Raw genomic sequence first — 17,888 nt, forward strand, 5'->3', positions numbered from 1 at the left:
TCTTGGGAGACTGTTCTTAGAGACTCATGAGATATTTTGCAACCACTGGTGCATGAAACAATGAAAAATATATTCCATTAAAAGAATTCATTAAAAAGATACTGAAAGACAGCATTAATGTAGCACTCAGCACTTCCTTGTCCCTTCCCTTGGGTAGGAAAAATAAGGGGGGGGGGAGGGCTTACCCTTCCTAAGATTTCAATAATTTCCATAAGATTTCAATCATTTCCAGAGGTACAAATAGATTGCTTTTTTAATTTAGTAATTTAACACGTTCCTGTTGCTTTGCAATAGAAGTGGGCATGCTTATCTTAGTTTTGAGCCACTTCAATGCTCAGGTTGTACCTGCATCAGGAAATGAAGATTCAGGTTCACACTTCAATTATTGTCCAGGGCTGAATCCAGGACCTGAGTCCAGACTGTTCTTTATTCAACAGACTGGGAAAGAGGCTCTAAAACACCACAACATTCATGTGTGTCTGAACACCACAACAATTTTCCCTATACAGACAGAGTCTGTGGTATGAATTCTTTGCCCTAGAAAAGACAGATATGAAATATACATTATTAATGTGAATACATCTTGCAGAGACATTTCTCAGAATAATATCTAAGTAGAAGGGTTGTTTGGGGTTACTGCATTCCAAAGAAGAAATTCTTCCTTACACCTAAATTTTATTTTAAGAACCCAACAGCAAATTAACCATCTAAAAAGACAACATCAGAAAAGCAAATATGTTCTGCATAGCCCTTGAAAATGACAGATGTAACATCTAAAAATGATTTTCAGAACCTGGCATTGTGGGTCTTTAAAACAGAAGCTTGTCCTAGCTCTATCTTATTTATTAAATAAACGGAAAGGAAGACAAATGTAGTGGGATTTCTACAGCTTTCAAAAAATGCATTCCAGTATAATTTATGGTGCTTGACAACTTAACTTATGAACTTCTGAAAATCCCATTAGAATGGTCTGAATTGATGTGACATTGCAAGGGAAAATGGAGATGGAGGAAAAGGAATTGTAAATGTTTCCCTTAATTTAGAGGAATAAAGATCCTTTTAATAGAACACTAAGAGTACAGATATTTTTGCCCCAGTGACTCCCATTCTCCTTCCAAACACAATTTTAGTAAAGAAAACACACTTATTTGGTAGGAGGAACACACATATGCACGTTCACCTCCCCATCCGCTCCACAGGCCCCGATGTTACACCAGGCGTGTGGGACTCAAGCGGGTATTTTAAGAGCTCCTGAGTAAACCAGCCAAGTTGCCTTATGTATAAAAACTGACTCTCCTGGATCACAGTATCATAGAATCATTTCAGTTGGAAGAGATCTCAGGATCGAGTCCAACCATAGCCTAACCTAACTCTAGCACTAAACCACGTCCCTAAGAACCTCATCTAAATGCCTTTTAAACACCTCCAGGGATGGTGAATCCACCACCTCCTTTGGCAGCCTGTTCCAATGCCTGACAACCTTTTCCATGAAGAATTTTTTCCTAATATCCAATCTAAACCTCCTCCGACACAACTTGAGGCCATTTCCTCTTGTCCTATCACTTGCTACTTGAGAGAAGAGACCAACACCTTCCATGCTACAACCTCCTTTCAGGTAGTTGTAGATGGCAATAACGTCTGAACATCCCTGAGCGCCAGACGCCGGTGGTGCCTCTGCCTGTACTGCCATCCACATGGAATGAGCTGAATCTGCCTTGGGCACCTGCTGAGAGCAAGGCTCTCGGACAAGGCTCACTGGCAGGACGGGAAGGAGCAGATACGGGAACAGACAGGTCTTGAAACATCTCCTGAAGGAGCAAAGACAGGCTTCTTTGACCTACTAAGGAAACACACTGCAAAGTCAAGACATCTTGAGAGAGAATATTTTGCCAGTGGTTTGAACCAATTCTCAAATGACCACTGATCTCAGCAGGACTGGAGGGGTTTCTCCCTCCTCTGGAAAACAGAGTGTGCCCTGAAGCCTCTTTCATGTATTGCCAGCTACAGCTGAAACAAATGCAATTTTCCATCCTCTCACAAATGAACAGTGAGGTAGAGACAGAAAACCAGCAGTCCACATAGAGTTAAAAAAATTGCCTTTTTCCTTACAGGAGAAAAAGGGCTTACAGTGAATTGTGTAGGAGTAGAGAGTACATGACTCATGATCCGTTATTGTGGTGCAGCAGGGATGCAGAGCTGAACAGAAAGCAGAAAGGACAAAAGCAATGCTCCCTAAAACAACAGTTTACATTGCTGTTTGTGGCTATGGTTTGCTCAAGTGACATTTTTCACCTTTTTGCCATGCTATAATTTGGAGGAACTGACAGGAAAGCCTCCACATGTAACTTATGTCCTAGGTTAAAATACAACAGAAATTATATAGAAAAAATTAAAACAAAATTCTGGCCCAAGAAAGCTTTAAGGACATATTGAACATGGAGGATAAGAGCATCTCACTGAAGTCATTAAAGTTAAGGACCTTTTAAAGAGCCCTGATCAATCACTGCCCTCCCAACACATCTCTCCTTTTAAGAAAACATTTTTCCAGGTTGTGTTTGGGCTGAAAAGTTTTTTTATTTGCACTTGTGTTCATTCCCGATTTTCCTACAACGCTCCTGGGGAGTCCAGAGGGATTGTGTGTATGGTCTCAGGCCTTGCCAGACAACAGAAAAAAAGAGTGAGCAGACACAGAATGCAAAAGGACTCTCTTAGACACACGTACACTTTCCAGTGATGGAAAGTGAAGCTGTGGTTATTGAAGGGAAGAATTTGACCTATATTTCTAAATTAGCAACAAGCAAAAAAATTGCCAACTCAGTACTAGCACAACTGTATATGAAAAACTGAATGTTTCCGTCTTCTGATGCTGTAATTTTGCAGCTTTCACCAATTATGGCAAGTTAGTTTATGCCAATTTAATTAATCAGAATTTCACAAGGTGAACTATTTGGAAATACTAGTCCCCACAAATAATGAAAAGGTTTTCTGTCAGTGAAGCTCAGAGCAAAGTCAAACATCAAAACCCAAAGCTTATGATAAACATAAGAACGTGGTGTTCAGCCAACGCTAGGTGATAACTTGTTTGCTTTCATTATTTCATTCTTCTTCATGTGAACTTTCAAAGAGATTTTTGTAAAAATGTCCTGTAGAGTTATTCATGAATCTTCAAGGTGAACCACCTTCCCATAAACATGGGAACACCTGGGAAGGGACAAGAGACCCATGCGAAGGGATGAACCATGCGACTGCCAACCAAGAGTGCAAGTGCAGCTCAAGAGAAAAGTGAGATCCAAAGGAATATTGAGAGATATGGGAAAAGAGAGACAAAACTAAATTAGAGGCACTACAGAAAGATGTGGTTTAGAAATGACAAATGGAACAAGCTAGAGTATGTAATGCTTGGTAGGCAATAAAAGGGAAGAATTCTTTTCTTGTAAAGCAAAAATGGTTCTTTTTAAGATAACTTTTTGGAAAGACCTCAGTTATACAATCACACCCAACATTACAGCCATAGACTAACCCGAATTTCTCTCCAACTCTTTACTTCCACAGCTGATATTCCACTGCTCTAAATTTAATGAACATTGCCACAAGGAGCATGAGGTAGGTCACAGTGAACATCAGGAAAAACAGGGCCCCCAAGGGAAAGCAAGGCAAGGAAGCTTGGAGCAGGAGATCTGTACTGATGAGGTAAAAAATTATTTGCAATCAGCTGTAGCATCCTGGCAGCCAAAGGGAGGGGAGATCTTGGTTGGTGCTCCTGTCTGACCAAGCAGAATTAGCAGCTGACTTGCTTCCACATGAGGGAAAGGCTGAATCAAGGCCAGCAGGTTAATAAGATTTATGCTTTTTGAGTCCTGTGAGCTGCTAGATCCTATTAATCTTCAGGTAAATAATGTCAGTGGCAGACAGGTTCACTTTTATGTTATTTCCATTAAAAATGTCACGTCTCAGAATAAAAGCCTACTTCAGTATCTGGAGATAATCAGACTTTTAATAAATAAAAATGGAGGTAAGAGTTCAATCACAATAAGTTTTTCCTATATTAATGCTAACTGTATATAATCAAAATTCCACTAAAATAATTTTTATATTATTGTCACAAGCTAGAACAAATCTAAAAAGAAATAATAACTAAAATAATCATTTGTAAAAGAGAATAATTAAATACTCTAGGATTTATCCTTTTTGGGTCAGCAGGACATCTACTAGCAAAACTAATCTTCTTGCAGGTTGTTAAACACAAAACATCTCTACAAACACATTTCAATTTATTTTTGGTTTAGTAAGTTTAAATGCCCAGCTGCTGCATCATATTCAGCGTTGTACTAGTGATGTTCACTTCCTAATTTAGCTTGAAGTCTTTTGTGACTTTCAGTAATCAGTCCATGTAATGTAAACTCTGTCAAAGGCATCAGAATGCATATTCTGAGGTGCAATGATTTCTCTGTTGGATATGGTGTTTTATGTGTCCTGAGAGACATTAAAGATGGTAAACTTGATTTCCCACAAGGCAAATTTTTTCCCACACTACTTAGGCAGATAAAATGTATGAAACATAAAAAGCTTAAGCAAAATCTTGGCTTCTCTGAATCAAGGATCATTTTGCAATTTCCTCCAAAAGACCCAGAATTCATCCCTGATTCATGCCTGGACCTCCACCTATTGATCCTCTCTCCAGCCATCTCCCTACTGAAGCTGCTTCTCAAACCTGGTCACAGCAGCTCTGAAATCCTGCCACAAGAATCCAGGATCTGCAGCTGACCATCTCTACCAAGAACAGCCCAGAACAGTCATTTTCACTCTCAGCTGATATGATGGGAATAAGCAAATGACCTTAGAGTGCACTCAGTGCCAAACCTTTTGCATTATCTGTATGGTCCAAAGGTCTCAGCACATGATCTGAGAGAACCAGAGATCTCCAAACACATACAGATGAATTCAAATACTTCTAATCTATGAGAGAAAAAGTAGGTATATACCCATTTTGTCAGGAAAGCGTTACTACTGAACATGCATTGAAGCAATTGTAGACAGCCAGACATGACAACAGGGAGTAAGCTGAGTGCTACTGTTTGTTGATGTGCATGTCTGTTTATAAGAAGGTGCGTAACTGCTCCCAGTACAGGTACAACCTGTCCTTTTGCAATTAGGTACTTTAGTATCCAGAATCAGTGCCCAATTCTCATTTAGGAATTCCAGCACTGATAAAAGTAAGAGCATATTTATTTCAGTAGGAATTTTGTCTGTACATACATTGAAAGGTAACACACAATGTATGTGACTATAATCACGGGAGACAGGGTTCTTGTTTTGCTTTTAGAAATGCTTTCTCTGTCCTTTCATTAATGCAACAGTTGGACAAATGACCTGTTTTGCATCAGTGACTGACCTGGACCTTACCACTCAGGAAAAATGAATTATGTGCAAAAATCATTCATGCTGAAAATCTCAATCCCAAAGGTCTGCAAACAATTCACCTCTGAGGCACTACAAAGCTTAAGCAAAAGGATACAATTTGAAGTACACATTTCAAGTATCACTACTGGCACTAAGATGAGCACCACATCTCTTCTGTTCCCGTACATACTGCAGTTCCTGTCCTGTCTCCACAGATTTTTATTACACTGCTCAGGGAAAGAAAACACTAATCTAGAGAGACTGAGGCAAACTCTGGTCTTGTGGATGTTCTTCCAGGCAGCATTAATCACCATGATATTTTCATGCTTTCAACAAGATATGTCCTTGCTATATATTTGCAGAATTGCTGCCCCAAAATAGGCAAATACAAGTATTTGCTGGACCAAGAAATTTCAGATGGAAATTCTGGTACAGATTTAAATCAGCATTTCTGATATTTGAATGCTGAGAGTCTAAAATTAAAAAACAGCAAAATACTTACGATTTTAAGATTTCATCAGAAAAAAATGAATACTGATTTTCAGACTTAAACAGCTTTTATTTCTTTGTATGAATTGCAATTTTTGAAATGTTGCTGATATGGTGCTATTGAAACTTAAGCCCTGTCAAAACTAGGTTTTGCTAAAATATTCAGTAGTTAGCTATTAATATTTTTTAAACATAAACCCTATTAAATGTCTGTCAAAGCTAGTTATATAATACATATTAATTATCTGATATGGTTTTTACTAAGCTACGCAATTAACACTTGATTAGATAATTTCATATTTTATAGTTATGTCATTAGGAAAAAGGTAAGTTTTCAGCAAAACTCAACACCGGATAAGAATAAGACAGTGACATTTGTGAGTCATATCCACTGTTTCCAGATGGAAAAGTGCCTGGATGTGCTGTGAAACAAATGGAAAAGCTATTAACAGCAACAGGATATTAAAATTTACAATCTCTTCAAATCTTTTTATGTCACTTGGTATTTCTGGATGCAGTGATTATATATTTAAAGACACTGATCTGATCTTGGAGTGGACATGAAATTTATCTGAGAAAGCTAACTGCATTATGAAGGATTCTACATTGAATAATTGTTTTGTCAGAACATTATGAAGCAGCGTGATTTTATTTTAAAGAAAAGCAGGCTCATTGGCTAGCTACAGAATTGTTCAGTGTTCTAACAATTTAAATTGATGGACAGATTGGGGGTCACTGTCACGTTCCAATTTCTATTTATAACATCCTAGGAATATCGTTGTAATTCTGATTGCCTTAATACTTGAATGTGACTGAACTTGCAGATGTCACTCTCCAGAAAGTAGTCTGTTTTTATAATGATGTGTCACCTTGCCATTATCAGTAAAATGACTCAGCAAAAGGCCATTTTTGGGGGCAGGCTCACCCCACAAAAATCTCTGTGAATCAGTATCATGGAGAACAGAAGGAAGGGAGCTCCCATTCTTCTCTCAGGTGTTTTTCTAAGGACACCAAATACAATACTTTCCCTTTGTCCAAGGATGTGATCAAGGGACTGAAGACTACAGAAGACCAAGTACAAGATTCAAAAAGAGGGTTGTATGCCTAAGTCCAAAATTGTCTGGCAGCCTGATCCACTGGCAGACACTTAACCATGGAGACACCGAAACCCTAAATGCCACCCTGGAAACATCTTACCTGAGATCAACACTTCCGTGTGCTCAGACTTGCCCCAGACTGAGTGGAGAGCTACCTACCTCACACATGCTACAATGTATGGCATTTTCCATCCTTCTGTGAGAGAGTAACTCTTACAGACTGACAGCCAGGCCCTTCTCTAAATGCAGTCGTGTCTGCTTTTTGAGGCACTGCTGAGGGGAGCAGTAACAGGGAGTTGCTGTGTATCATCATGTTGACATTCACACTAAATTGTCAATATGGCCATCACACAGCACATAATACAAAATTCAGCCAGAAAGAAGAGAGGAAGGCTGGTTCCTGTGACTCTGTATGACAAAGAACTTTCTATGTCCCACCACAAGACGCTAACAATTAAAATCAGCATTTCCAGTGTCAGGGATGACACATCACATGTGCAACAGAAATTCAGTTTTATCCAATAGTTGTGATGTGGGCGGTCACACACCTCAATGCAAGAGTGTAAGTACAGTAGTAACCAGAATTAGTTTGGGATCTACCAAACAAACCGAAATGTTACTCTTTTCAGACACCATCTGAATTATTAGGTCACTATCATGAAACAGTTCTTAAAACTTCTTACTTTCTTCTACATGGTGACTTTAGGTGTTTCCTGCAGTGTATATCATCAGGTATCTGACCAGTCTCTGATACTCCAGAATGTTTTTGTTCAGCTGAAGATGTGGCTAAGCAACTACATGAGGATTGTAAAGCAAGTGTAGAAGCCATTATAAGTAATAAATCATCAGTCCTGTTTGCATTTACATATTTGGAAACATAAAGGTTGAAAGACTTATCTGAAGTCATACATGCACATTTACGGGACTTGAATTTAGATTACTAAAAACTGGCAAACTCTTTCCACCATCATCTACATCTGAGCAGGGCTGTCAGAAAGGTGTAATATCTCTCTTTTTAAAATAAATTATGAGATTCTACTATCTTGTTCACTTCTGCATCCCTGCTCAAATCCGTAAGTTTACACAGTGGAATTGCATTTCAGTACTTTCAGAAGAAAGAGAGAACATAATGCAGAGAAAAATAATCTCTCACCTTCTAGATCTTCCTTTTCAAAATGTGTTTTGAGAATGGAGCGAGTTCCACCTCTGTCCACAACAGCCTCTTCATCATTTCTCTGCAAAACAGAACAAGGGACAGGTAAGCTGCTTCTCATTTGGAAACTATTGGCAAGATTGTATAGTACTATGAAACAAACATGCTTTTAATAGTTATTTATTTACTCCTCCTACTGAGGAATGAAAAAGTTTCTAAGAGTTTAATTTTCCTTATTTAGAACTATTTCTTATGCGTCCATTTTTATTGAGGTATGATTATAGCCAACTTCAACATGAAGACATTCTCCTGTTAAAACCCACAAGATGATGAGTGAGCACTGGTTACTGGGAACTGAGAAAAACATGAGTCAATAGACAATGAAATGAGAGAAGAAATGTCTGGTTGAGGCAGCTTTATTCTCGTACTCTTTAAGAAAGGGACTGCACATGTATTTTTGTCTTTAGACCAGGATCCTGAGCTACATGCAGAATTCCCAAATTATTAGCACTAACAATCCTTGTACTTTGGCAGAGCTAGAGAATAATATTCAGTGACAACATGGTAAGAAATAAAACTTTAATACTGTTAAAATAATTGGATTCACCTACTGGTGAATCACAAAGTTTATGTTTTTCTTTACAAACACCATGCTGTAATTAAAATAAAGGCAGATAGTACAGAGTAATAGCAGAAAACAGAAAAGCTGTTCTTCCTTAGCAACATATAGTTCATGTTTAATTCTATTCTGTAGTCATACATGCATTTTAACTGCATTCTACTGCACTGTAAATGTGACAAATTAGTGTATTGTCCTCAGGCTAAAAAAGCTACAGAACTTAATGATTTTGGTAATTTCTGACAAGAAAAAAAAAAAAAAAAAAAAATCACATTTCCCAAAGTAGAGAAATCTTTTGGGAGTTCAGCAACAGGGCACTGGATGTTGGGCTAAAACAAATATTGGCTTCATTAGGAGTTTGACATCACCAACTGTAAAAAGAAGAGTTGCTAAATGCAGCCTATATTTCACAACATGATTTAGAGTGGTTTCCAGTAAATGATGATGAAGAAAAAAGGATGAGTTGTACAAAAACATCAATTAATCATGATGTCATGAATATATACTGTCATTATTGAAAGGGTTTTAGTGAGTGATATTAGAACTAGAACTGCTTGATTTCAATATTAAAAATTGTTTTTTAATGGAAGTCTGAAGCAAGAGGACTTGAATACTGGTGCTACACAGTAAATATATAGCTAGATATAGAATACAATAGAATATAACAGGAAATTATATTACATGAGCACCTCTTCTTAAAGAGCAGATGCCCCAGGCAACAAGGTTCACATCTAGGGCTGGATGTCGTATATTCTGGATGTAAGTTTTTGTTTCAGGCTCCTCTCTTTTTAAAAATAGCCATTATGCCGTAGCTATCTTACACAGAAAAATCCTAGGAACATGCCAGCACCAAGCATGTGGGCTGTTAAAGAAAGACTGAGAGTGCTACAGTGTCTTTATTAGATCTTTCCCACAGATACTAGTATGTAACTAAAATCTGACAATGTCAAACTGTTTTGTCTTTTAAATAATTTGGAATTAGCTAATAATCTGTTAAGATGTACCAGGGCAGTATCATTTCGCACAAACCATTCGATCATCTTAGGTAAAACGAATCCATTATTTTAAGGAGTTGGATGTGTGTTTGTCACACTGGCGTGATGCCAGGCTCCTGGGTGCATAGTCAGGCAGGATGCCAAAGGCCAAGTATTACAGCCACATCAGATGTAGCGCTACTCTAGCATTAGGCATAGCCATCAGCATTTTACTGATCCTGAAAAGGCCTTATGGAAGCAATGTTAGGGGAAATTCTACAATGGGAAAAATACTAAATTGCTGGACAGTTTAAAGCCTTTACAGATCATCTAAGTAAACTAAGTACAAATTAATTCATTAATATTTATCAAAATATGCTCATACACTTTGACTTCTCCTTTCCCATGTGTTCAGTTTTCAGCTTCTGGCAATATTTTTCTTCCCTGCCTCCTCTTCGTGTAATGTCACAGCAAGTCTCAGCCTTGCCTCATTCTCAGAAGTGGGCTTATTTCATTAATATTACAGGGAAAAACAGCTTAATTGGGAGTATTGTGTTGCTGCCAATTCACTTGTCAAACTCTGAGCAAAGTCCAATTAAACAGGCTTTGCACCATACACTCATTTCCCAGGGAGCACTATGAAAGCCACCTTGCACTTAGCAGTACAAGAGTCACACTGCATTTAGTCTAGAAGTAATCTCAGTGACTCCTGTACTGCCTCCTCGGAGAAGGGAAGGAAGGGCTCACTAGCAGTTCAGTGCCATTAGGTCAATTTGGAGGTAAGCGTTATCACAATACAAGTAAAAATAGTGGCAGATTCACTCCACTCTCCCATGGTGACTAAAGACTAGAAACTTAATTTCAGTTGGTAATGTTCTGATTCTTATTAGCACATCACACAAACTATGTTGCAATAAATGAGAGTTTGAAACTGAAAGTATAAGCAAGACTAACCATAAGACAGTCATGGAAGACAGAATTAATGCTCTGGATGACTTTTAATGTACTAAGCAGCCATGAACCTCCACACTAACATCCTCAAAGCCATGAATCCACTGCAGTTTTGCCCATCAGTTTCAGCAGGAGCAGAATAAGGCATGAAAACTAAATGTTTTTCACAGCCACACCATGCTTATGCCAGAATTCTACCACTTCTTCCTTTCACCCCATCTGAAGATGATGAAGGTCAAAAATGTTACATAGTACATAAATCTGCTAGGACTGAGGTATTCAAACCATACTGGCATAGCAGAGCAGTCTGCAAACAAATGTGTGGACACACTGACCAGGTACGAGTCCTTGGAACTGTCCATTATTGCAATGAGTTGCTCGCTGAGTCCAGTGAACACTGTGCTCTACTGCTCAGAGCATGGGAGAGGGATCCAGGCAGTCCCCGAGTGCTAATCCTGGCTCTGCCACTGACTCGCTGTCTGGCCTTGGGAAAGTCACTTAATCTCTGTGCCTCAGCTTCCCCATCTGTAAAATAGGGATAACAACACTTACTTAACTACCTTCCTCACCAGGCTGCTCTGTGCCACAATTAATATTCACACAGCATTTCAGAAGTGTAAAGCACTACAGAAGTGCTAAGTCATTTGATTTAGGAAATTGCGCAGTTACCCATGTGAAGAGATTATGATAGGAAACAACAGATTGATAAAAAACAACACTGAGGCATAAAGTGTTTTTTTTACATCAAACCAACATACATTAAAACCTTGTAATAGTTTTACGGTGCACAGCCTTGACAACTTGACAAAGTTTACACAAAAATAATTATACTGGGCTTGTTTCTGTTGGCCTAATTCAAGACCAATGCCACAGAAGCCAGTGGAACTACACTTCTGTGAAGCTGTAAATAGAGTGCCATAAACTTGCCATATATTTATAAACAACCTCTTTTTCGCTCTCTTTTTAATTATATTTGTTAATATTTTATGGTTTTATATAGTTATCACACAATGGTTTACCTAAAATGTAGGCACAAAACTATTTCCCTAAAGCAATAAAGTATCAGCAAGCACAGTAGACTAAATAATGCATCTGGGATAAAAGAGTAAGAAAAAGCTGAGGCTTTCACGTGGAAACCACAAGCTCCTTAGAGACTAGGGCTCAGCAACTCTTCTGCTCAGTCCAGGATTTCACCTCTTGCATTTTCCAAATGAATGGTGAAATTACCTTCACCACACAGCAGCATCTGCTGCACATATTTCACAGGAAAATCTATTTTTATGAAAGAGTCTTATAAATACAGTTGTTACTATTTTTGTCTCTTCGTACTAGAAGTTTAAACGCATTGATGACAATAGAAAAGCAGACACTAGAGTCATCCTCTGCATCCTTTAGGGCGCAACCACAGGTTTTAACAGTGAAACATGTATTTGAAGTTGAACAAAATTAAAAGGAAATAAATTGCCTTCAAAGACATTTGGCATCTACTTTTTGGCATGCAGTCAAGAAGGAAGAAGGTCACCATGAGTTCTAGGGGTACCGCTTTTCAATCCTTAGATCAACAACCTGCTTATCAGAGTATAAAGTGATGCTGCAGCTGTAGCCAGGAACTGTAATTATGTAGGTTCAAACAAAAAAAAAAAAAAAAGGCCCATGGTTTAGAAACTGAAAACAAGTGTCTCAAGTGCCCTTTCCACCTACTTATTCCTAAATCTTGCTACTCAGGATATTCCAACAGTAGATACATGATCTCTGGAAAGCTTCCCAAATTGACCCTCTTTAGCTATGATACAGCCCTAACTTCAACTCATAACCTGTTGCAAAGATGTTGTACCTTAAACCTGTCACTTCCCAGAACTGCGCGCTGCCCTTCCACACCTCGGATAAATTTAATTAACTGAGAAACTATACATTTAGAAAAGCTAAGAAATGTCATTTTATGACAGATGTTTTGGTGTGCTTTTAGTTACAGTGCTTATAAACTGCCTATGCTTTCATCATGGGTAGATGATAAAGTGGAAAGAAGAGAAAAGTAACCCCTTTCAAAGGCAGATCTGTACAAAGGCATATGACGCATATTTTTAAATACTATGTGCTAACATAGACACATACACTTGAAGAACTTCGGTATATTTCTCAGTGGAATTAGGACATACTCCCATTTACTGGATGACAAGGAGGTGGATTAAAGTCTAGGTGACAATACACAGATTTGAAGTTATCTATACATTTATTATAGGTATTCACTAAAAAAAAGGAAAACCAATACATAATCTTAAAAGACACTGTTGCATATATCATAAAAGCTACCAGAATACTGTACAAACATTTACTGAAGATCATCTGTGCTGATCGCTACAGTAAATGAATAATATATAATAGTATAGCAATAAATATACATTGGGAAACAGGAAATTGTTAGGACAATAGGAAATTATTAAATAGTTGCAATTAATATGGCTCTGTCCTTCTCTTGGTAGGTACTCTGCTCCACTGGTAAGATATTTGGTGCTAATATATTTTTAACAGACAAGTCAAAATGGATAACACTAAAATTTTCATTTTACAAGGAAAACTAGAAATTATTTCTTTTCTTAATCCCTTCTATCTAATTTTCTTCATATTTGGCTACTTTTATTTTCTGCCTCAGATATTTGATGAGTGTTTTCAATAAAGACGATGATTGCTTTTCTTTGAAATACAACCAAAAAAAACATCTACAAGGAGTATTAATATTCAAAACAATTTTTCAGGGTTTTTAAACCTTCAGGTAAAATCCTTTCCCTTTTTAATTACAGTCTTAATGCATCCAGAGCATGAATCACAACATAACCAAAAAGAATCCTTTTTCAGCATATTCTTTTCTGTAAAATATGTAACAGAGCAGAAGCCATTTTTATTTTTTCCATGCTAGAAATTATGCATATGACACACCTGCTGACTCATAAGGAAAATAATCATGGTATTAATTACTTCGTCATATAAGCCACTTGATTAGACAACCTACATAATTCTCAAATGCCATCTGGAACTAAGGAACGCCTGTCAGCATAAAACATTCAATACTGCATTCCTTTAAAAATATAAAACTGTATTATAGAATTCTTTTAGTTATTTTAGATTATCAACAATTACATATACTTAAAAATGGAACTCTGTAATATATTCATTTCAGTTTACAGATCTTAAAGTTAGTGGGAGAAACCTTGTGTATTCACTATTCAAATGGTCTGTAATGAAATTCTAAATGTTTATCCAGACATCACATCCAGACCGTGATCACCTTCTCAGTCCAAAGATATTCCAGCATTATTGCTTTGTGCAGTATTTATTTCACAGACCTATTACACAACATTATATTTTTCAGATCATTTTGGTTAAGTTCAGCTTGACATTTCATAAAGATGGCGTGATTAAAAATATAGAAAAGTGAGTTACTTGAACTCAGAAGCTGCCAAGAGCATACTGGAAATATTTTGTAAAGACAATTAACCTAAATGGCTAAAAAGCTGTTCTCTGTAGAAGGATGCCTCCCTGTTGCAGGAGGCAAATCACTGGTGACTGCCATGTTCAGCCTTGTCCTTTAAAATGTCCTTGAGCAGACACAGTCACACGAAACTGATTTAATGCACAATCTGTTTAATGCACAAGTTAGATGCTACAATTCTTTTCTCTTTCTGAAGGCAAGCACAGGGGGAGGGAACAAAACCAAAACAAAACAAACCTTTTTTTTTCTTTTTTTTTCTTTTTTTTTTTTTTTTAATATTATTGTGTTTAATTGCTTGTGCTACATACAGTCATATTTAGCAATCTTTTGAGGTGACAAGTGCAGTAAATTTTATCTTTCTGATGAAATCATTCTGATATATAATTGCTTTTCCATTCTACTATCTACACTGTATCATCTTTTTCCCCTCTATCCACCTGTCAAGGAAGACCCATCAAAACATATTTATATTGCAATAAAGTCTGTTCTGTAAAGTCTGAATAACTGTTTTTTTAAAATGTCCCTTTGACTGTACTGTTTTTGTGGCACCTTTCTGCGGTTATCACTACTAGTTAAGGTGAAGCACTTTTTCCTTTTGGTCAGCTCTGCTCCACATAGTTCAGGCTATGCAACAAAGTAGAAAGCAATTAGTTTTCATTCCAGATTTGCATCTTCCCCAGGGCTGCATGTCATATGCATAAAAACCTCCTTCTCTGTCTCTTTTTCCCTCTTCTCTCTTTTTATAGCAAAAGCCAAGATACTGTTTAGCATGACTCAATAAAGAAATACCATTCTCTGCAATGCTGCTAAAAATTGTACTAATCAGCACTGGCTCCAAAGAACTGATTTGCTACTGACCCGGAACTGAGCCCACATTGTATGTTATAATGCAATGCCTGTAACATATAAACATTGCAGACATTAAATCTACACACATGCTACTGTTACAAATTTAATGAGATGAAACAAGCAGAAAACGCACACACAAATAAAACAAAGCAGTTTTACAGACAAGTAAATTCTCACTAATACATGTAATTCCTGTGTTTATCTACACTGAGGCATCCTGTGCTGGTTCTATACCTTCATGTACAATACAGTCACTATGAACTGATGCATAAATGAATACATAAACACTAAAATATTTCCTTATTATATGATACAGAATCTTCTTTCTTAGACTAGCCATTTTAGGTAGAAACATGACTCACATTTGCAAGGAAACTACGTTACGTTAGCTATTATTCATACACCTATCGAAATGAAGACAAGATTTCTATTTAAACAAGATAGAAAAAAAATGGGGGAGGAGGGAAAGTTCCCACCCAAAGGCTGGATAAACCTGTTGGAGCATTGGATATAATAATGAAATAATGAACTTTTAAATTCTTTCTGGTACCTCTTTTAGCACCTGCATTTAATTGCAGCAGTGTTTGTCATGTATTGAATGCCTCAGTAAAATTATCAGAAATGCCTAAATGAGGTGAGTGCCTTACAAAACCTGAGCAGTGAACTTAGGTCATTGTTTTTCTTTGAACATTTTCAGTCACGTTGAGAATCTTATAACTTCTCCCCTTCCTTCCTACTATACCACATCTGCTGGATTTTTAAGCTAATATTTATTCAATTGCTTGTCTCAGACAGACTTCTGAATAAATAAAAGGCAGTGTTCCTTGCTGATCATCAAGGGATGAAGTTGGGTCACATCTGTATGACTGAGATTTTATTTCCTTTCCTTCATATTTTTCTTTACTACACTGTCAAATACTTCAAAGTTATGGAGACCAGAACAGCACAGATTTCAAGCTGAGGCATGGTTGTACTTTCTTCTGTGGTTATTATTTGAATGTCTTATGTCATGCTAGTGCAGTCCCATTAGCTGAAATCCTCTTTTCTTGCCTCCTAGCAATAGCTATGTCAACTGCTACAGAGAAGCCCAACAGCATGAAGATGGATGTGAAAACTTTTTCCAAAGCCCAAATGAGATTTACTTTTAGCTTGTCTGTGCTCTCTCTTGGCCCAATGCCAGGTGAGGATAGATCCAGGATAACAGTATTATTTAGGTGTAGTTAGAAGTTAAACGAGCTGGATTTATCCCAGTATGCAAGAGGATATTAGCTGCTGGGCAGCAAATCGAAAAAAGTAAGTTATGTTAATTGCTAGTTTCTTAACAGTAGGATATATTTGGTTTAAAGTGGATACAACTGCCATCTCAAAGGATCTGCTTCAGCCCAGAAAAGGTGACATGTTTTCAGATTTCTCTACCTAGAAACAGGGTCAGGGAGAAGAATCACACAAGGCAGTCTTCTTGCAGCAGCTACTCATGTGGAAGTAGCAAGTGCAAAGAAGAGGTCATGACCAACTTATCAGAACCTGTTTTAACAGCAGCTACAACACAAGAGAGAGGAGATTTTCTCTTCCTTTACAGCCACAAAAAGGATGTGGTCTGGAGTCTGCATCTTTTACATACACATGTATGCCAAACATAGTTGAAAACATCACCATTTTTTGGACATCACAAGCCAGCATGATCAATAACTCACTCACTCAGAATAACAAATATAATGTTCAGTCTCAGACCTACCCACAATTTTCAGTTGTATTTGACAAAGACTCTCTACAAGCACAATCCAAGGATTAATCAAGGCAACAGGAAGGATGTTCCAGGTAAACTCTGATTAATTCCATAAGACTCTTGTCACCTATCTGAATTGCTTTGACTAGAGATGACATCATCATCAACTTTTCTAATAGATAGGAAGTGGGCATTTCCACAGGATAAGCAAGATCTTAAGTAGAGTGAGCATCACTGAAGATGGGTTGAAAATTGTTGAGACTTAGGAGAGTCCAATTAGGACTATCCAGAGAGAGAAAACTAGATGGACTGTTAGTTTGATTGTAACCATTCCTACGTAGCCAAGCTCATCACTAACCTTTCAAACAATTTTGCCAACACTAGTAATATTGTTGCTTTACTAGCAGTGAAGGTAGCCTGACTGAACCAAATCTAACTGAGGAGTTAAAAAATAGTATGGCCTTTTTGTCATCCATTGTCAGGAAAAAAATAACTTAGAATATCACTAGAATCCCTTAAAAAAAAAAAATCATTCTGTTGCATGCCCAAAAATTAAATTAGATTCCTTGCGGTCCTTGCGAGTTGTCTTCTATGCGATCTATTATCCTTCAGAAGAGAAAAAAAGATTGTGTTTGATTTGCTTGTGGTTTTTTTTAACTGAAACTTGTAAATAACTTCCTTGAAGACAACTGACAAGTCTTTCTTTGCCAAAATGTATAACTTTAAATGTAGAGTTTAGTCTGAAGAGTTCCCACATCATCTACATCCTCAGAGAGTAACTTCAACAGAAAATCCAGAACAGGTGAGCCAGTACTTCTCACCTCCGAAGATTTAGTGTGACCTACATGATTTTGTTGACATGAGGGATTTTGTTAACAGGACATGATTGAAAAACACAGATCTGTATCACTCAAAATGTTCTGTTGCATGCAAATGAACAGTTATCATAATGGAAATGAAGAGACCTTTTGCACTGTCCATATAGTCACAGTATTAGAAAATAAACACTCTCCATCTCATAATTAGACAATGGCATTTTTATCTTTTAATCTGTCTCAGGTCATCAAGTAAACCATGGTGACCAGGGAGGGCAATGCCAGAGAAAAGAGTTAGGAGCCACTCTATTCACAAAGATAAAAAATA

The 17,888-nt window shown here is 37.4% G+C and overlaps 1 protein-coding gene across 3 annotated transcripts in view; it reads right to left on the reverse strand.

Moving 5' to 3' along the window:
- SLC4A10 (solute carrier family 4 member 10) overlaps positions 1 to 17,888 on the reverse strand; it is a gene marked incomplete at its 5' end in the record, with an annotated part of 156,155 nt that overhangs the window by 88,990 nt on the left and 49,277 nt on the right. For all 3 annotated transcript variants that reach the window (XM_080346341.1, XM_080346340.1, XM_080346339.1), the window contains one exon: positions 8,140 to 8,221. In XM_080346341.1, coding sequence (XP_080202467.1) covers positions 8,140 to 8,221 — 82 coding nt within the window. The remainder of the gene's footprint in view (positions 1 to 8,139; positions 8,222 to 17,888) is intronic.

The sequence above is a fragment of the Nesoenas mayeri genome (genome assembly GCF_963082525.1).
Source record: "Nesoenas mayeri genome assembly, chromosome: 6".
NCBI classification, from domain to species: domain Eukaryota; kingdom Metazoa; phylum Chordata; class Aves; order Columbiformes; family Columbidae; genus Nesoenas; species Nesoenas mayeri.